This window comes from Capricornis sumatraensis, chromosome 8 (genome assembly GCF_032405125.1).
Source record: "Capricornis sumatraensis isolate serow.1 chromosome 8, serow.2, whole genome shotgun sequence".
NCBI lineage: Eukaryota > Metazoa > Chordata > Mammalia > Artiodactyla > Bovidae > Capricornis > Capricornis sumatraensis.
This window is the reverse complement of record NC_091076.1, coordinates 43,231,205-43,252,393: the sequence shown is the minus strand read 5'-3', so window position 1 is coordinate 43,252,393 and position 21,189 is coordinate 43,231,205. Positions and strand designations below refer to the sequence as shown.

Here is a 21,189-nt window from a genome sequence, read left to right as displayed (position 1 = left end):
TTGGAGTCCACAGGAGAGAGAGAGTCCAGCTTTTCAGCACAGCAGCGGGCAGTTGGTCACTGAGCAGCAGGTGAGGATGGCTGCAGTATCTTGTCTCCATTCCTCCCAAAAATCGACTTCAATTAACCTTCTAACATACTCAGAGATGTTCTAAAACAAAACTAATAATAATTGCTATGCATCAGACACTGGTAGTCCCTTCACAAATGTTCTACATCAGGTTCTCACAAGAATATTATAAGCAAGATATTTTTTCCTTTCTGTGGGACATATGAGATCATAACAGTTTTTTGTCTTTCTCTAGCTTATTTCACTGAATACAATGCCCTCGAGTTTCATCCACGTTGTCACAAATGGCAGGATTTCCTTCTATTTCTAAATAGAATAAGCTGAATAATATTTTTTAACCACATCTTCTTTACCCATCTGTCCACCAACGGACTCTCAATGCTAGTGCTAAGTCACTTCAGTCGTGTCTGACTCTGCAACCCCATGCACTGTAGCCCACTAGGCTCCTCCGTCCTTGGGATTCTCCAGGCAAGAATACTGGGGTGGTTGCCATTTCCTCCTCCAGGGCATCTTCCTAAACCAGGGACTGAACCCACATCTCTTCCACCTCCTGCTTTCGCAGGTGGGTTCTCTACCTCTACCACCACCTGGGAAGCCCATGGACTCTGACATTGCTCCCATGTTTTGGCCATTGTAGATACTGCTGCAACGAACATGGGGGTACAGAAATCTTTCCAAGATATTGATTTCATTTCTTTGGGATTAATACCCAGTAGTGGAATTGCTGGATTCACATGGTAGTGTGATTTTTTTAATTTTTTGAGGAACCTCCAAACTGTTTTCCACAGGGGCTGCATCCATTCATATTCCCACCGAAGTGTACAAGGGTTCCCTTTTTTCCCTATCCTTGGCGAGACTTGTCATTTCTTCTCTTTTTTGATAGCGTCCATTCTAACAGTCATGATGTGATTGTGGTTTTGATTTGCATTTCCCTGATGATTCATAAGGGATAAGCACCTTTTCATGTACCTGTTGCCTATTTGTATGTCTTCTTTGGAAAAATGACTCTTTACAAAGGACACATTCTCTTTATCCATTTATCTATCAATGGACATTTAGGTTGTTAGGCTACTGTAAATAATGCTTCAGTGAACGTGGAGGTACTAATACCTCTTTGAGATCCTAATTCCAATTTTTTAAAATAAAAAATTGCCAGGAGAAATATCAATAACCTCAGATATGCAGATGGCACCTCCCTTATGGCAGAAAGTGAAGAGGAACTAAAAAGCCTCTTGATGAAAGTGAAAGAGGAGAGTGAAAAAGTTGGCTTAAAGCTCAACATTCAGAAAATGAAGATCATGGCATCTGGTCCCATCACTTCATGGGAAATAGATGGGGAAACACTGGAAACAGTATCAGACTTTATTTTGGGGGGCTCCAAAATCACTGCAGATGGTGACTGCAGCCATGAAATTAAAAGACACTTACTCCTTGGAAGAAAACTTATGACCAACCTAGATAGCATATTCAAAAGCAGAGACATTACTTTGCCAACAAAGGTCCGTCTAGTCAAGGCTATGGTTTTTCCAGTGGTCATGTAGGGATGTGAGAGGTGGACTGTGAAGAAAGCTGAGCACTGAAGAACTGATGCTTTTGAACTGTGGTGTTGGAGAAGACTCTTGAGAGTCCCTTGGACTGCAAAGAGATCCAACCAGTCCATCCTAAAGGAGATCAGTCCTGCATGTTCATTGGAAGGACTGATGCTAAAGCTGAAACTACAATATTTTGGCCACCTCATGCGAAGAGTTGACTCATTGGAAAAGACCCTGATGCTGGGAGGGATTGAAGGCAGGAGAAGGGGATGACAGAGGATGAGATGGCTGGATGGCATCACCAACGCGATGGACATGAGTTTGGGTAAACTCCGGGAGTTGGCGATGGACAGGGAGGCCTGGCGTGCTGTGGTTCATGGGGTTTCAAAGAGTCGGACACGACTGAGTGACTGAACTGAACTGAACTGAACCCAGAAGTAGGATTGCTGGATCAGGTGGCAGTGTGTTTTCAATTCTCTAAGGAACTTTCATACTGTTTTGCATTCTCACCAACACTGTGCAAGGATTCCAATTTCTCCACATCCTTACCAACATTTACTATCCTTTATAAATGTTTTGTTGTTGTTGTTGTTTAATACTTATCCTAACAGGTATGATGTGATAATACTATGTTGTCCACTAAAAAATTTAAGAGGGTAGGTCTCATTTTAAGTGTCCTTATGATAATACAAGGAAGGAAGGAAAGGAGAGAAGAAGGAAAGATTGCAGAGATATATCATGAAGCGTGTGAAGCATCCCAAGGGGAATGGAACTGGAACTGAGTGCCTCCCATCTGTCGCATGTGTCCATTTTATGCAATAAGAAAAAATAATCCAAAAAATTGCCTTCTTAAATGAGGAGCTCTTTTATAGGTGTTAACAATAAGCAGGTCAGTGGTAGACGTCCAAGTGGGATTCAAGCCACAAACTGCAAGTACTCTTCAAACGTCAGATTTAAGCTACATGCATTAGTTGAAGTGCTTCAACTAAGGTCAAAAGGAATCTTTTGTCTAAATGGAAACCATTCTGGGGACTTTCCTGGCAGTCCACTAGTTAAGAGCTCTGTGCTTCCACTACAAGCAGTATGGGTTTGATCCCTGGTCAGGGAATTAAGATCTTACATGCCACAATGAGTGGCCAAAAAAAAAAAAAAAAAGAGAGAGGAAGAAATTAGTTTTCAGCAACTGCTGTAAAATTCCAGGGAAGTCCTCTTATCCTGCGGTCCCTCAGGAGTCATCTCCGCCATGTTCAGGTGAATGTCGACACAGAGCTTTGGAATTTATCAGCAGGCCATCTTACGGACACAGACTTTGGCACTGCTCTTGCCCTTGCTGTTCTACAAAGGTATTCTTGTCAGCCCCTCAGTGCAGCGTGCATCTTGGCCCTTCGCAGAGCCAATATTGCGTGGTGGCTGTGATCTTCATTTAGGGTCCTATTTGAGGCCCTGGTCTCCCTTTTGAGTTAGACAATATAGTTCAGTTCCATAAACCTCAGTTTTTCCATCTATAACACAAGTTAGTAATACCTGTCTATACCAAGCATTCACAGTGAAAGAATTGACTTCATCTTCTTGAAGTGAAAGGGAGAAGGAAATGGCAACCCACTCCAGTATTCTTGCTTCAAGAATCCCATTGAAGAAGGAGCCTGATAGGTTACAGTCCATGGGGTCGCAAAGAGTCGGACACGATTGAACAACTTCACTTTCACTTTTTCTTGATACTCCCAGCCCCCTACTCTGTACCAGGTACCACACTAAGCACAGGAGATGCGTGCAGTTGCTGCCCAGGAGGGTTCCACGTTTAGTGCAGGAACAGACCTATCATGAAAAATGCTATGTTGCTAAGTGCATGTCAAACTGCTATTGAGAAGGTCAAATATAACAATATAGGGATAAACGCCTTGTGAAGTAGAAAGTTCTATTCAAACGGGAGCTATTATCATTCCAGGACTCTCCTTTGCCACCAATCCCAATCCCATGTTTTATTCAAGGCTTAAATCAAGCTGGATTTTTCCGCAAAGTCTTCCCGGCTACACTGGGCAGCAGAGGCACAAAACAGCTGTGTCGTCTTTTGGTCTCGCCTCAGTTGCAATCTGGGCATTATAGTGATTGCTAGGAGAAAAAAATCACTTCCTATTTTGGAAAAAACTTCTCATCTGAGCCAAAGCACCGCAGCTAAGCCTAGAACCCATATCTGTATGAAGAAGAGTTTAGAGTCCAGGTTACTGAATTGTGGATCGAAAGAAACAGCTTAACTTGAGAAAGAAAACTCTGTGATGATTCAACAAACTGCCTCTACTTGGCACACACTCCTGCCTGTCCTTCATTGGATGCTTCCTCTTTATAAAAGTTTTCAGTTAAGTCACAACAATACTATAAATTACTATATATAAAATAAATAAACTATAAGGCTATATTGTACAGGAAAAATAGCCGTTATTTTATAGTGACTTTAAATGAAATATAATCTACAAAAATTTTGAATCACTTTGGTATTCACCTGAAACTCATAAAATATTGCAAATCACTATTAATACTTCAATCAAAAGTAATTTTAAAAAAGTTTTTTTTAAAGCAGCAACAATACTAGACCACCAGGCGCTTCAATAACCTACCCAAGTGGACCTGGGATGTACTGAAAAGGCGTCCTGCTGCTATTCGGCCAAAGACAGTTAAAATAGGGCTGAAAGCTTCTCCTCCCACCAGGGTTTTATTAGGGACTAAATGCTTACTAAGAGATGTCCTCCGAGAGAACCGTGTTAGAAGCATGCCGCCACTGCTCTTGTACCAGCTGCTTTAAAAGAGAGGCAAAAGTCCACCATGGGGTTCTTGGAAGGGTTGCTCAGGATTAAATACATGGAATTATTTTCTTCGCCATATATGCATGATGCATAGGTATTAATTGGATTTTGTTTATCCATGTTATTTCAACAGTCCCTAGGCTTTCAGGCCTCGGTAAGCTCCACTTTATTTGCAAATCCTTCTTTGAGCTTCTTCCCCTGTGAGCAACCTTTTCTCTGAATTCCTCTAACACCACAAGAAAAACTCAATGTACAAGGACAAATGTCTTTTTTTTTTTTCACAGTAGTTTTCACATCCATATTTTCCTTCCCATCCTCATTTTGGCCATACCTGTTAGCATCTTCAAACTGTATCCTATCCTCTTAAAACAAGCTCTTAAATCTACCCTGGGTACCACTATTGTTTATGTCAATCTTCTTCTCATTGCCTGAAGGACTAACTAAGTTAAATACTAAATAGGCTTGAATACTTTCCTGAAGTAGGACCAGGACTAGGGACCAGAGTACGGTCAATCAATGAAGCTTTGGTGAAGGTTAAAGAAGATTACAGCATGCAGGCTTCCTGTGTTCAACTGTTTTAGTTGAGCTCAAAAAAGAAGATCAAATGCATAAAATATTAAAGAACAGAAGGGAATTCTTACACTTGAAGTTTAACACAGAAAAGCCATGTGTATTTCTTTATATAATCATTTACTGATTGATCAATCCTATAGATTACATGGGCATCTAATAATGAGGGGCTTCCCAGATGGCTCACTGGTAATGCAGGAGAGTCAGAATCGACCCCTGGGTCTGGAAGATCCCCTGAAGGAGGAAATAGCAACCCACTCCAATGTTCTTGCCAGAAGAATCCCATGGACAGAGGAGCCTGGCGGGCTACAGTTCACGGGGTCACAGAGAGCCAGACATGAGTTGTTGACAAAACAGCAGCAGCAGCAGCAGCATAAAAACCCAGCATTATAACTAGCGCCCAAAGAAGCTAAGACCTTTTCTACTTTCCTCCTTTCCCAACATATCATTTTCTCAGAGATTGGACATAGCTGAAGAGACTGGGCATGTACACACTAACAATGAGAGCACCTCTCTGGTCTAATGTATCAGATCACCCATCTGTCCCAGATGCTATTAATAATAAGCCCAAGGCTGATTACTACTGAGTTATTAAAAGAGCAAAAGAAAGTAGAAGAAAGAAGATTCTTGTAGGTCTGGGATGGCCAAGAAGACTTTTTACAGCAGACAAAAAGGTCTCAACACTGCCTTCTGATTCCTTAACTTCTTAACTCTATCCTCACACAGTCAAACTGGACTACTGGCTATCTCCTGGAAAGGTCTTTGTGGATTCCTGGATTTCCGTCACTGCTAACCTTCCTGGAGAGCAGTTCCTGGCATTCTCTCTTTGAATCTTGCCATAAGCTACTAATTATTCAAAACCTCGATGCAGTCTGCCTCATGTATGCAGGCAGCATTCCCTGGCCAATCCCCTCCCACGGGAAATGGTTCCTTCCTCTGTGAGGTTTTGAACCCCTTGTGATTTGTACCTTCTAACAGCTCAGTAAACTGACCGCTTGTCCCCATGCTCCCCCATTCCTCGCTCAGCTCATGCTAAGCATCCTTCCTTCTGTCCATCTGCTTCCTCATTTCCAGGTCCTAGGAAAAGGAAAACAACCTCCATCAGAATCCTGTAACTCACAGTGCTAGCCTTCTTCCATAAGTGTGCTCTCTCTTGAATTCAGTTATATCCTCTTTTAGGGAAGTCTCATATCAAGAACTCTCAGCCACAATATAAAAAGCTCAGGTGAATCAAAATCATTGGCAAATGCATCACAAAGATCTTATTACCAATATTAATTGAAATACCAAAAATTTCAAAACAGCGCAGATTTAAGACTATCCCTGACATTACACCCCTCTCATTTACTGGTATTTCAAAATAAGTCAGAGAGAAAATAAGCATACTATAGAGAGGACACCTGGAGGAGGGCATGGCTACCCACTCCAGTATTCTTGCCTGGAGAATCTCGTGGACAGAGGAGCCTGGTGGGCTATAGGCCATAGGGTCGCACAGAGTCGGACACGATTGAAGTGACTTAGCATGTATGTATGCATACAGAGGACAACTGTCTTTTGTTGAATCACAGCATGAAAAAAAAAGGCTGATAATATTAACTTATATGATTGCAAGCTTCAAACTCCTTCATCATTATCCTTGACCAATACAGGGGCTCAATCAACCTGTGCTATTTGAGTCAGCAACCAAAGAGATATGCAGGGTGTTTTCTTGAAATTGCAAAATATGTGAAAAGTAAAGAGATATGGGGTAAATAAAAGAGAATATAAATCAATAGTTTATCTTCTTAAAAACATATATCATCACCAGATAACATCTGAGGCCACTCTTCCATGGAATAAGGAAAGTTCACTTCAGAAAGCAAATCTGGCAATGTACTGTCATGGAAAATGGAATTGAAAAATCATGACATATTAGTCCACACTTTACCACTTTCTGTGTAACCTTGAGTAAATCACCTGATCTCACTGAGCCTTGATTTTCTTATTTTTGGAAGGAAGATAAAGACTGATCCTATCAACTTCTGACAGTCAGTGTTTCTAAAAGTGCTTTATAAAGCACTATGAAAATAGATGTTATTGCTTTGATTATTATGTCTCTATCAGGTAATTTAGTCCTTGACTTCATTTCCATTTACTGAAGTGTTTTTCCCTATACGTGCATCTCTAATGCATACATCATCCTGGCCATTTAAATTGTTCTTGACAGCAAGCCAGCTATTTACATCCATTTACACCGTAACTGGGTAAATTTATATAGATGATTCTGCCATTTTCTTATATATTATGGTGCGTTTCTCAGTATAACTGTCAAAATCAAGATGTCAGGTTTTAGGCAAAGCTCAGAAAGAAATTATTCCATCTAATTTAGAATGTCTGAATATAAACAATATCAGATTCCTCATTATTTTTAAAAAAAACTTTATTTCCATACTTTGTAATTCAAAACTATTGAAAGCAAAATACTGATTTTTTAAAGTTTAAGAAAATGCTCAAAAAATGGAACTGCAATTGCAAATTTTCTGCTTATAATATTAATTAATGAAATTATTTTATTGATCTAAAATTGTCTAATGTAACTCTCAGACATATTTGCTAATGATGATATAAGGTTTTTGTAGTTTTTAAATACATTTTTATATTAGGAAGTTCTTTTTTATATAAAGTAAGTTGTAAGTTTAACCTTACTATACCTCTCTCTTGGCTACCGCTGAATTCAAAATCACAAACAAGAGAGGTTAGTGATGATAGTTTTTTCGTAACAAGAATTTTTGGATTTTCAGAGGATATAGTCCACTTTCACTTTTCACTTTCATGCATTGGAGAAGGAAATGGCAACCCATTCCAGTGTTCTTGCCTGAAGAAGCCCAGGGACAGCTGAGAAGTTTCTCTCAGATACAAGAATGACAAAAAAGAAATCAACACTTCCTTTGTGTATTTCATGATAGATATCCAGATCTGTGTTTTTTACTTCATTTATGAAATAATCTTTTCACTGTACACACTGAGTACTAATTACAGTGAGTTGTATAAAAAGATGAATCCATATGACAAAAGAAATAAAATTTCATTAATATTAAATTTTTAAAACTTAATTCTAACAGAAATAATTATGAATGTATGACTTTTTAAGAATAGAAAGGATTTATCCACGCAATTATGAGCCAAAAAATATTACTGAGCAGGCAATGGAGTGTCCCCAGAGGCTCCATGGTAAAGAATCTGCCTGCTAAGCAGGAGACATGGGTTAAATCCCTGGGTCAGGAAGATCCACTGGAGAAGAAAATGGTAACCCACTGTAGTATTTTTGCCTGGAGAATTTCATGGACAGAGTCGTCTGGTGGGCTACAGTCCATGGGGTTGCAAAGAGTTGAAACAACTTAGCAACAGAACAACAATGCACTGGGTATTATGCATAGAACAGGAAACAAGGAACCCTCTGTCTCTGTCTTCAAAACACTCTATCCCTCAGATGAGATGGATATACCACAGAGTCACTCAGTGCCTAAGACAGGGACTCTAGGAATCTAACCCGGTCAGGGATGGCATCAGGAAAACTTCCTTCAAGAAAAAGCAATTAAGGTAAAGTCCAAAAAAAAAAAGGAACTATTGAGGCAAAAAGGAAGAAAAAGGCAGAGGAGGGAGTGCAAATGAAACAGCAGGAAGAAGAAGAATAACGTAGAATCTAGTGGAGTAGAGGTGATCACCCAAGGAGACAGCTAGGGTGAGAAAAGGCATGCCGCAGATAAAACCCTGTGTGACTCCACAGCTGGGTACAGTCAGTCAGGTTAAGGAGGACCAACCAGAAATATGTTACAGCATTACCATAAACACTCTGCACTGAATTCTCCCTTCCTCAAGCAGAGTTCAAGACAGCACAGGAATAGTGGGCCCTCCACATCCCCGGTCACTGATTCTAGGAGTCCCGATGGATACCAAGGGCTCAGCTACTCAGACTCCTGACATAAACGGCACAGTAAAACGAAAGCAGTCGGCACTCAGCCTCAGGTCTCGCATCCACAGGTTCAACCAACAGCAGACCTGACTCTCTGGGTTGAAGCCACGGACGGGAAACTGCAGATACAGAGGGCCAACTGTAGAAATTATTTTTGTTTCTTGAAACTTAGCATTCACATAGAATGCAAAAAATAACTCCTTAGATACTTTCTTACTTTTGTTGTTTCCTTTAATCCTCAGAACCATCTTCACCAAATGAAGTCTATACCACCTGCTTTTTTATTGAGACTTAAAGGAGATTATTATTTTGTAAGCATCCGAATGGCAGATCCAGAATTAGAACCCTGATTTTAGAATCCTTTGTCCACTGTACTTTCCAGGACACCACACAATGGCCCTGCTGGCTTAAAAATCCTTATCTTCCATCAAACCCTTATTAAGATCTTGCTGTGTGCCAACGAACAAGACAGAATAGGTCCCTATCTTCACATTCTACTAGTAACCTGACTAATGCCTTAAGGTCAGTTTTCTCTTAATTCCCATGTGCTTTGGAGAAAAAAAAAATACCCTATGACCCAAGAAAGGCAATGAAGTGTTCAGGTAGGGACTCCATGTCTCCAGTGTCTTCCTGCGTCCATTTCCAGTTATTTAGATCGCCTGGTGCGCTCTCTCCTGTGTGACCACAGGCTCCTTCACTCTGTGAGCAAAGACGTGGCCAGGAAAGGCGGCAGTCCCCTGTGCAGGTGGCCAGGTGTCTGGCCGATCCTGCCGGCCATGCCAACCATCTCGCTGATCACAGTTTGCACTTTTCACTGAACCTGTGGTGAGCAAGGCGCGAGGCTATGAGGCTGGAAGAAAACACGAGGAGCCCTAGGAAGTGCACATACGTTTATTCTCTGGGGCCCGGCACCATGGCTGTAGCAGCGACAGACATGCTCTATTCTCTCCTGGTTGACCCAGTGGACACAGCCCTTCCGCAGCCTCACCAGCCTAACATAGCCATAGCACAGCCCTAACACCACCCCAAGGGCTTTTTAAGGTGGAGCTTATATATACCTTGGGGCTTCCCTGGTGGCTCAGACGGTAAAGAGTCTGCCTACAATGCGGGAGACTTGGGTTTGATCCGGGGTCAGGAAGATCCCCTGGAGGAGGAAATGGCAACCCACTCCAGAATTCTTGCTTGGAAAATCCCATGGACGGAGGAGCCTGGTGGGCTACAGTCCATGGGGTCGCAAAGAGTCAAGCATGACTTCACTTTCACTTTCTATATTCCTACACAACAAAAGCAGCCTGTGGGCAAGCAAGTGCCTCCGGAGGCGCATGCACAGTGCCCTAAGTGAGCTCAGCTGTTACATAACCATTATTTACAAAATGTAGTGAGAGGGCGGGGCGAGAGAGCCTGACCATCCCATCTTGGCTAATTTGCTCTTTCCCGACACTCGTTGGGACCGTTTCCTTCTCACACATTCACCCAAAGGTTTTTCAACCTGCTCTCCTGGCTTGGAGCCCGGCTACCTGGGATTCTGATGACTGTCACTGTTAGGGTTATGTTCCATCAAAACCTCTGTGTGCTGGGGGCGAGAGTTTCCCTAGGGTAAAGCTTGGTAGAGTGAATCCAGTTACACTTCTAGCTTCTAGCCTGTGCTTTGTAGCAAAAGTGGCCTCAGCTACCCGAAAGACTTGTCTGTTTCTTATCCTGCCAGCAGGAGAGAAACGGGGGTGAAACAGGGTTGCTGGCAACCGTGTTCCCAATCAAATCCCATACATCGTTTGGCCCGTTTCTCCTGTGCCATGTTCCAGAAGTTAGTGGACACTTGGGAAGAGGAAAAGTGATGCACTGAAGACATAAAGGGTGGCACGTCAGGTTAATGCAAAAATGTAAAAAAAAAAAAAAAAAAACCAACAAACCTGAAACTCCCTAGAAAGTTTATAGGTTAGCAGGGTCCCTTCTGTTACTGGGGATGCATAAAACCTCAATAGCTGGAAATAATGTCCATTGGGGCAGGGTTGGGGCGGGGATATCTCATATTCCAGAATTTTGAAGGACACCAAGTGGCAAAATACAGGGTAGATTAAATGGACTGGGATTTCAGTGGAAAGAGCAAAAATAGGAAGGCCACACAGTGGAAAGGGACAGATGAAGACATGGGAAGCAGTGTGGCAAAGAGGCAAGAAGTATGCTTGTCATAGGGGCTGTAAAAACAGTGGTCTGTTATCAAGGGAGTGGACGTCTCAAGCAAGACAGGCTATCAAAGTTGCAGTAGGCAGTCCCAAAGCAGGTGGGCTCCAAACAGAATTTGGTCCCTTGCCTGGCAAAGGCCGGCCAGTCTGCCAGCCAGGAGGTCAAGGGAACAACGGGAACCCAGAGAAAAAGGATACCTTCTTGTTAGAGTTTCTTAGTCTGCGAAACACTGACTGCACAATCACTTTAGGGAAGCAGAGTGCTTGTCAAATACATGGATCCATGGAACCCAATCTAGACATCAGAGTCTCTGGGGTCCCGGGTATATGACAAGTACCACAGGTGAGTCCTATATGCTATTAAGTTTAATAACTACCAGCTGAGATAATCAAATTGGGTGGCTAAAGCCTTTGTTTAGAGACTATCGAGGGCTTTCTCTTAGTCCACAGCACCTAGAACAGAACTGTCTGGACATAACAGACCCCTAGTTACAGAGCTCTCACATTCCTTCCTGGGGGTAAATCACACCAGAATCTCTCCATATCACCTCCCTGAAGGTCAGGCCACATCCACTGAATGTAGGTGAACTTCTTGATAGCCTGTGTTCTGAGAGGCAGCTGTCTCATTTTTAGAGGGAAGGAGGGTATAGGCCGTCTGTCTGTAAGTCTGAAGCATGAACTCATTAGAGGCTTTCTTCACCAGAGCCGATTTCAGTTTTCAAAGAGGAGACCAGAAAGGACTACTTGGGAAAGAAAGGCAGGAGAAAGGCTCTAAGAAACCATGTCAATCAGGCACTACTCATCAAGACCCTAACTTGAACGTAGTGTGCCAAGTGCCAAGGGCAATAATACTGCAATGCTCCCTGGCAGAATTGTTATTCTTTTAGGCCTAAAAATAAATGTGTGAGGAAAGTTTCTAGGAGGTAAAAAAGTTCTAATTATAAATCAGTGTATGTGTTCACTGAATTTGTATTTTCCACCCCATAAGTCAGACTAAGTAAAATCGTGTTCCAAGTCAGGAGTTCTTACAGTAAACCCTAGTTAAATGCACCAACCACTGGCCTGCAGAATAAAAACTGAACTGGAACCACTATCTCCTTCCCGGTGACCCCCGACTCCTACCACTACGGTCCCCTCTGATGATCAGGTTAAGGGGTGCTCCTAGTTCTAACGTTTCCTGTCAGAGGCTCCCAACGTTAGGAAGCTCGTGCTGTGTACTGGGCATATCTACATACAACCACAATACCGCAAGCCCTTGCTTCTAGGTTTGCAACTTCACCAACTGCCGCACTCCTGGGTGGGCGGAACTGACATTATTGTTTAGTCGCTAAGTCTTCTTGGATGGTTTTTCCGAGCCGGTGGTCTGCAGCCCGCCAGGCTCCTCGGTCCATGGGATTTCCGGGGCAGGAACACTGGAGTGGGTTGCCATTTCCTCCTCCAGGGCTCCCATGAACAACCCCTTTAAGCTTCCTAGTATCCCGTTAGACGTCCTTTCGCGGTTATGATGAACGGAAGGCCAGAGACGAGAGAGCTGCCTTGAACTCAAAGGCAGCAAAAAGCCCGCTCCCAGATCTCTTCCCCTGGTGTCCTTGGATGCCTCCTGTCCCCAGTCCGAGCCCTCCAGCCCCCCAGCCCCCCCACCAGCACGGAGGAGCGCGCAGTCACCTCTCGTCTACCTTCTCTCCGCAGCTCCAACGGCAAGTCGGTGACTTGGGCGCAGAACGAGAAGAGCAGCCGCGGGCAGCACCTGTGGCAGAGGCTGTCGGTGCACATCAACAAGAAGGAGAACCCCAACCAGACGGCCGTCATCAAGCCCTTCCCCAAGAGCACGGAGGGCCGCGGCGCGGGGGGCGCGGGCGGCGGCGGGCCCGAGCCCCCGGACGCCGGCCCCAAGGGGCGCCCCGCCGCGGCCGAGGCCGAGGAGCGCCGCGCAGTGCCGCGCGCGCCGTCGCCCATCAGCACGCTGAGCCGACAAGCGGGCGGCCTCCCCGACGACGAGGACGCGCGCTCGCTGCGCTCGGAGCCCGCCGCGCGCAGCAGCTCGTCGCAGGGCTCGCTGCTGGAGCAGATCAGCAGCGTGGTGACCCGCTTTACGGCCAACATCACCGAGCTCAACTCCATGATGCTGGCCTCCCCGGGGACGCCCGGCGCGGGCGCGGCGCTCTGCTCGGCCTACCTGATCCCCACGGAGATGCAGCTGCCCGCCGCCGTGATGACCACCTTCGCCGAGATCCAGCCGCCGCCCGCGGCCGAGGGCCTGGGGGGCGCGGCCTCGCCGGCGGAGGGCGCCGCCCGGGAGCCTTCCCCCTCGGCGGCGGCGGCCGGGCCCGAGGCTGCGGGCGGCAAGGCGGACCTGGAGGAGCTGGTGGCGCTCACGCCGCCATCCCCCTTCAGGGACTCGGTGGACTCAGGGAGCACCACCCCCAACTCGCCGGTGTCCGAGTCAGCCCTGTGTATCCCATCGTCTCCCAAGTACGACACGCTTATCATCAGAGATTACACCCAGAGCTCCTCGTCCTTGTGAATGTCCTTGGAAACCACGCCGGGGTCCCCCCCGCCCCAAGAAGCCGAGACCCTCCGGTGTCCCCACAGACAGCAAGGACAGGCCTGGGCGCCTGCTTAAGACCCCGAGGTGGAAGACATCGCGTACACCCGCAGTGGAAACGAGATCAACAGTGCTATCTACCATCCACCGACGAAGACACCAACCACAAATCTTTCGGCAGATTTTCTTCTAGTGGCCTTAGAAAACATGGGCTTTAAGAAACACCGCTTCTACTTTTGAGGGCTCACGAGGAGTTTGTTGAACCAGTTACATCCCAAGTGCTTTGCTCTAGGGAAGCAAGGAGTGTGAAACAGCAAAACGGAGGGTTGAAAGGCATACTTAATAAGCAACTGTAAAAAAAAAAATTTTTTTTTGTTTGTTTACTTTAATTCTTTTCCCAGAAGATTCTTTGATTCACCAAACATGAATGTACATTTTCTAACAAACTCAAAATCTGGGACCAAAACATCAACCTTTCTCTTCCTCTTTTTTTTTTTTTTTTTCCTTTTTTCCTTTAAAGACCTTGGAAAGCAGACATGGGCCCAGTATTTGCTGAGGCGTTGATATGAGTGTGTCCCATGGGCAACAGGCAACTGTGTGATGAGGGCCGCGCTGATGTATGTAGGGCTTTTACCAGACACTTTCCAATTTGGTTGTGACCTCCTCTTCCAAAAGCCTGCATCCTGGATTCCACCTAGTTATTTCAGTTCACCTCCATTAACCAAGAAAACCAGTGGAAGATTTCTTGACTATTTCACCATGTTGCCAATCAATACTGGAGTAGCAAAAAATATTTTCTGGAATACTGTTTTGTAATTCCCTCACTGGGGTGCCGTTGTGTAGCTGGAAATTCTCTTTCTAATAATAATAATTCTTGAGCTCCAGCTTGGCTATCTCTTTCATGAAATGTGGCCACTCATTATGAATGCATTGCCAGCTAAAATATTTAAAATATGCATTTGGGCTTCTTCATTCCTTTCTTTTGAGAACCTGATGCACAAAGAGCTCCTCTGTTCTTTTCAAGTCCCACCACTGGAAGAATGGTCTGTAGACCCAATGAAGACACTGTCGTGATTGGAGGGACTGTTCAAAAAATTAACACGATCTTAATACACTGGAGACTTTAAACTGTCAAGTCGGCTTAGCATAGATTTAGCTATGCCAGTGAGCAGTGATTTTAACTTTTCTTGGCTGCTTAAACAGGGCAGCTATGAACTATGACACATGTAGATTTTTCAAAGCAATACAGAAAACTAAAACAGAGGAACCTTAACAGATACAAACCACACAATCTTTCTTAGCCATTCCAAAAAGAGGCAAAGCAATTACTAATATTTTCCTTTTTAAAATAATTATGAATATAATTTTGTGCACTTCATACTGTCACTTTTTAAAAACTGCAGAAAAGAGATTTAAAGTTATAATAGACATACCTGTGCTTTGATAGGCTCCTATAGATAGAATTCAGCTCAAGACCTGCATCCACTGTCATCTCTTTCTTCCTCCCATTACAGCTATCCTCAGGTGCCAAATGTTTTTGATTTTTAAATAAGGATAGTAATAAAAGGAGGAGGTATCCTATAAATTTAAAGTCCAGTTGACCCAGCCTTATACTAAAGACAGCCTTATGAGAAAGATTTGCTGTAAGGCGGAAGTATATTTTTAGCAGAGAGAAAAATAAATAAAAACCTTTTTCCTTTTGCTCAATATCCTTATTTGGTATTTTTTATTTCACATCTACTTAAAAGAAGGGATTGAGAAATGAAAATATATCTATTACCATAATTTATCATTCTCTACTTTGAAACATTATAATACACCATTTTACCTTTCCTGATAACTATTCTCATATTAAATTATATTAAATCAAATCTCCCAATATAAAACATTAAAAGCTAACATTATTTTACTAAAATAGTAATTTTTTAAAAATCAAACCTCCCGTACAAATTTGAAAATAGCATCATTGGAGCCCCTTGATCCCAAATATTATGAGACTCTTGAAACAGTCAATCTAGCTAAGTTTTGTGGTTTCATTGAAAGCAAATGTCTGCCTCTACTTGAAAAACAAATATAAATATTTTGAAGTAAATACTAATATCCCTGGATTCTCATCAAAAGGGTGGCATTCACCTGGGGGTTCCTGTCTTGATTTCTTAGGCATGGAAACCTTCCTAAGTATGCTCTAAGTTTTTAAATTTGTTTCAAAGAACCGTTATGTTGGTTTCCACTGTATTCTCAAATACAAGTTTCACTGTGTTGACAACAGGAAAACATTTTTAAAACTTTCTCCATGATCAAATTCCTTTTCTATTTTTTTAGTAACATATTTCCTTTAAAAGTATACTACCACATGAGAAAATTCATTAGAAATTAAAATTTAATGTGAATAAATTGCCATCATATAATTCTATGTGAATTAATAGTCAACATAAGAAAAATAATTTATCTAATTAGAGGAGAACAAGAGGTATTTTTCTGTGTATTTATATAACCCTTTGCCACTTCATTCAGTACAATGTATAATATATAATATTATTGGTAATGCATTCTTGGGATCTTTCCTTTTGGAATGATACTAACTCTGTCTCTTTGCCAATTCTAATACCAGGTTCCAAGTTAAATCTACAGTACAAAAGAGAACTGAATATTCATTCTAGGGCTAGGATATGAACTTCGCAATTCATTTGAATACCTATTTTCACTGAATTTCCTAGAAAACAATCTGTTCCTGGTGCCCAGTGATAATTCAGGTGGGACCAGCATGACTCAAGGGAAGGGGAAAGTACAATGAAATGCTGAATTTCAGAAAACCGACCCTAAAGGACAGTTTGGTCCCAGGATTAAAAAGAGAAGACCTGGTTCGATCAAGTTGTACAGACTATCTGAGCAGTCCACCCATTCTCTATTGTGGGAAGCGGTGGGGACCGCCTGAGAAGACTGTGTCTGCACCGCGAAGAAGCAGAACCACCTCTCTGGGTTAGGGGTTGGGGAACAGAAAGGGAGTGTGGAAAGGAGAACCATGTGAGATTTGACTGAAGCAAAGAGAAAAAAGCAGACCCCTGAATGTGCTAATCCTTGTTAGTAACAGTCTTTCCCAAGTTTCTGCTGTTACCAGCATGTGATCAGAAAGACTAGGAACTATTTCTGACTGTCAATGAATTGTATAATTCTGTGCAATTCTGTGACTTCCAAACCAGGAATAAAACTCTTTAAAAAAAAAAAAAAATTCCTGTTCTAGTCTCCCAGCAAAATGTACGTGTTTCGGAGACTTCAAAGGTTATTACCTGAGTTCACATTTAGCCACAGCTTATTAATAACCCTCAAGCTGTCAGAATCTCTATAGTTACCATTTACAATTTTATACTGTGAAAAATATACAGATCAGTGAAAACCGTAAAGATAATTTGGAATTCACTTTAACGAGGGCCTGAAGCCTGAGAGATGCTCTACTATCTGTTGAAGAATGAGGCATGTATAAACTAGTTGGCTGAATTTCACTGATCTTCCCAATGTGAACAAATATACTATGTATATTGTGTGTATTTCTAGAATTCAATGGCAGCTGCTGGTGGTGTTGTAATTAGAAATCTATATAGAATATAGATGTTTTAGAGAGATGGTGCCAATCCTAAAAGATTTGTGTGGGCTATAAGTGCTTGTACTTACTTTTTTCTGCACTTTAACTGATTTGGTTTTAAGATGGTGTGTGTGTATGTTTTTCTTTTATTTTTTTCTGTTGTTGCAGCTTGTGCTATTAAAATGATAGAGAATGTTAAATTATTTTGATGTGAATTGCAAATGATTTTTTCATAAAGTTTAACATTTCTATCAGCATTGTTTTGCTTTGTACTTGTATAAATGTGTTTTATTTTAGTACTTTAAAATATACTTGCCTGTTTCTCAGTTGTCTAAATCATGTTAGAGCTGGTATTTGTGAAGTCAGTTACTTTTTGAAAAATATTAAAAAAGAAACTATGATATGACTTTAAGATTCTTCCCCTTAAATGTTTAGATTGTTGTCTTAATAGTGTTTTCTGTGACCCAAAGAGCCATACTATTAATTCACCTTAAATTCTGAACAATCTGCACATTTGAGTTATGGGGTTTACAAAGCAGCCTGTGGACAATAGATTAAAACGTAAATGTAAACTAAGCACAAAACAACCAGAGATGCTGTCCCCAAAGGCACCTGCAAATACCTTTCAAGACATAAATAAATACTTATATTAAAACAAAGAAGCATGTAGGGAATAAAAGTCTTGTGTGTCTCTGAAAATACCAATACAAATTATAGGTGTAGTTCCACAGTTATCTGTGTTGATAGAAGTAACATCACAAAAATAATGTAGATTATGTGTGTGTATACATACATATATGTGTCTGCGTATGTATGCAGACTTACACACATAATCATAGACATTTTACTTTTGAATCTATATAGTTTTGTATGTGTATGCTTATGTGTGTATGTATGGGCATATCTATATAATTTTTCTGGAAAAAAATTACTTATTAAACCACTTTTTACTTTGATAGATTCTTAAGCAAATTTACACTCCCTGAACACAAATTAGCTAAAACCTAAAAGCATAATGCAGACTAGATGAATGATGTATGGAAAAGAAAGACAATGTAAATTTTTAAAATATATCTGCTTTCTACTCCCCTGTATTATTTGTACACATTTAATATGTATATACACATTTATTCTTATACATGTATAAGTTGATACAAACTATGTCTGAACTTACAAAAGAAAACCTTTTTTGGTCAGACTCTCTAATTCAGTCTCTTCTAAGTAATCCAAATGGGCATATGTTTATGTGAACTTAAGGTTAATATGAAATACTTGGACTACATACAGAAAATTATCTCCTAAAGATCAAGAGAGTTTTGTAAGACTCCCTAGAATCACAGGAGGTCAGATAAAACCAGATGACGCAGTAAAAACAGCGTTAAATAGGATTAAAAGTCACTCTCTATTGCCCTGTCCCATATGATATTGGATGAATAACCTTGACATCACTGTAACTCAGTTCATTTTTATTTAAATGCAGACATGAGTAAAAATAACCTGTGAGATTTATTTCATTTCTAGCATTCCTGGTATGTGGTAAATGCTGACTAGGTGATAGCTATCAATGGAAATATAGTGCTTTTTATACAGTCAATATCCAGCAGGCAACTTAGATATATTAAGTCCAATATTACTTGTGGAGTGGTAACAAGTTCTTGTCCAACATAAGGCATATATCATTGTGGGGGAAAGCCTATGGAGGTTGGAACTGTCCATCTAGGATGACTTAGTAAATTGATCTTAAGGACCACAGAAAGAACATTTTTCTTCTGTTATAGTCTATGCTGAATGCTAGCCAGTTTTGGGGTATAGAATGTAAATGATCAGTTTGTAAAAACAGTTCTCAAACATTTACTTTTTTATGGTAGCTAGCTAGATAGGTAGGTGCGTGCTAAGTCACTTCATTCATGCCCAGCTCATTGTGATTCTATGGACCTCAGCCTGCCAGGCTCTTCTGTCCATGGGATTCTCCAGGCAAGAATACTAAAGTGAGTTGCCATGCCCTCCTCCAGGGAATCTTCCTGATCGAGGGTTCGAACTGGTGTCTCCCACTGCTCCGCCGCTGCAGGCGGATTCTTTACTGCTGAGCCACTAGGGAAGCCCCAGATAGGTAGGCAAATAAGATTACATAAATGAAATTGTCCCCTTAAAACTACAGTAACTTCATTTTTTTCTCAAAGTATTTTGAAATATGAAATCAGTTACTACATTATTTTTTAAGAATAATTTCAATAGATAAGTTTTAAGAAGAGAACTTTAGACTTAGGTTTCCTGGCCACGTTTAGACACCTAAACAAAAAGTATTACAGGAAAATTTAGCTGAACCTCCACAAGAATAAATATTTTAAATTATCTTTAACTCCAGACCAAACACACTTATTTTCGTCATGACATGTCAGTCTTTTTGTATGAATATTTATACAAATACATGGTATATAGACCAGACACATTTGGTTTATTTATATATAACTTGTATTTTGTCTCATTGACATAAAGCGAAGCCTTACGTAACTAGCATGCTTCTGTAACAGGATAGATGTTATATAATAAATTTATGAATTATATGTCCATGAAAATTATAATCTAATATATAAATTGGCTTTTCTGAATTGCTAAGTGGTACTAGGTTTTAGAGTTTTAAATGTTTGTAAATCATAATAACTCCAAGTTTAATGGCTGCTTTTACCTCAGAATTGCCACTCTTCTTTAAATATGTTAATACGCATTAACCTTGGAAGTATTTTTACTTTTATTTTTTTATGAGTAATCTCCTCAGAGTAGAACTTCATAGAATGAATTTCAAAAATGCTATGATATAAAATTTACAATTTGTAAACAACTTTTTCTTTCAATCTTGAAAATTAATTGCAATTTCCATGCTGCTCTCTTAAGGATTTCAGAGCAGAAAACATAGAGTCTGTCATTACTTTCAGAGCCATTCTACTGAATCATGGAATGCCTTTCTTCATTTTATTATCCACTTTCCTCCTGTCTTCTGATTTCTCAGAGCTCTACCAGCACTTTAACTTACTCCCAGCAGTCAAACAGAAGATTTTCTTTTTCTTTTTCAATCAACATATTGGATGGTTTCCTTAACTCTGCCAGCCTCAGATGAAGCTATACATGAAATAGTAGCAGTAGTAGGTGTTAACTAGCCCGTGAACCGTATTCCAAGAGCAGTAAAAGGCTATGGGAGTATGATCCAGAACTTATTTTGGAAACTCTTATCACATGCTTTCCAATTTACCTAAGTAATCAAAACTACATGGCCACATCTAACACACGTACCATACTGATGTGATCCTACTCAGCATGTTCAAAGCCATGATTTCCACCTCTCACTTCCCTGTATGCTGGGGTACTGTCTGTCATGCACTTTTCCTCTCCAAAGAGCTCAAGTCATATCACTAGTCCTACTACAATCACCCCGCTCTTCAAGGAGGCATGAAACCCTCTAAATGTATACCGAGAGAAAAGGGCTTATTCTGGGGTTGCAAATACCCACTCAAGTAATCCACAACAATCAGCGAAAAAATCAGGAGACTATCCTGACTCGTTCTATTCAGTCAGGATCAGAGCAAGAATACTTTCTTATACTTTGCATAGTAACAAAATCCCCCAAATTTAATTTTAAGAAATAAGAGAAGGCTGAGATACAACCATTTCTAACTGATAAAGTGGTGGTCAGGAATATGAGAAAAATGCAAGTAAGAATGACTAGGCTAATATATAGATTTAAAATCTGAATAAATTAAAGGAAACTGAGAGGCCCTAAGAAAGAATAATACAGCTGTGTTACTCAGTGATGCTATTTGCTAAAGCAACACCATCAGTTAACCTGGCTCTGGTAGATGCAAAACACTGAGAAAGGTGAGTGCAAAATAAACGAAAGTAGGTATAGGGATATTGATGTCTGGCAAGAAGTAACACAAGTTAGAATTTATTAAAATGGCCAATTTT

General features: G+C 41.3%; 1 protein-coding gene across 2 annotated transcripts in view; it reads left to right on the top strand.

Annotated features, from left to right (window-relative positions):
* The window catches only part of GRM5 (glutamate metabotropic receptor 5), a 622,492-nt gene extending 608,864 nt beyond the window's left edge, over positions 1 to 13,628 (top strand). For both annotated transcript variants that reach the window (XM_068978087.1, XM_068978086.1), the window contains one exon: positions 12,794 to 13,628. In XM_068978087.1, coding sequence (XP_068834188.1) covers positions 12,794 to 13,628 — 835 coding nt within the window. The remainder of the gene's footprint in view (positions 1 to 12,793) is intronic.
* The last annotated feature ends 7,561 nt before the right edge of the window (positions 13,629 to 21,189 follow it).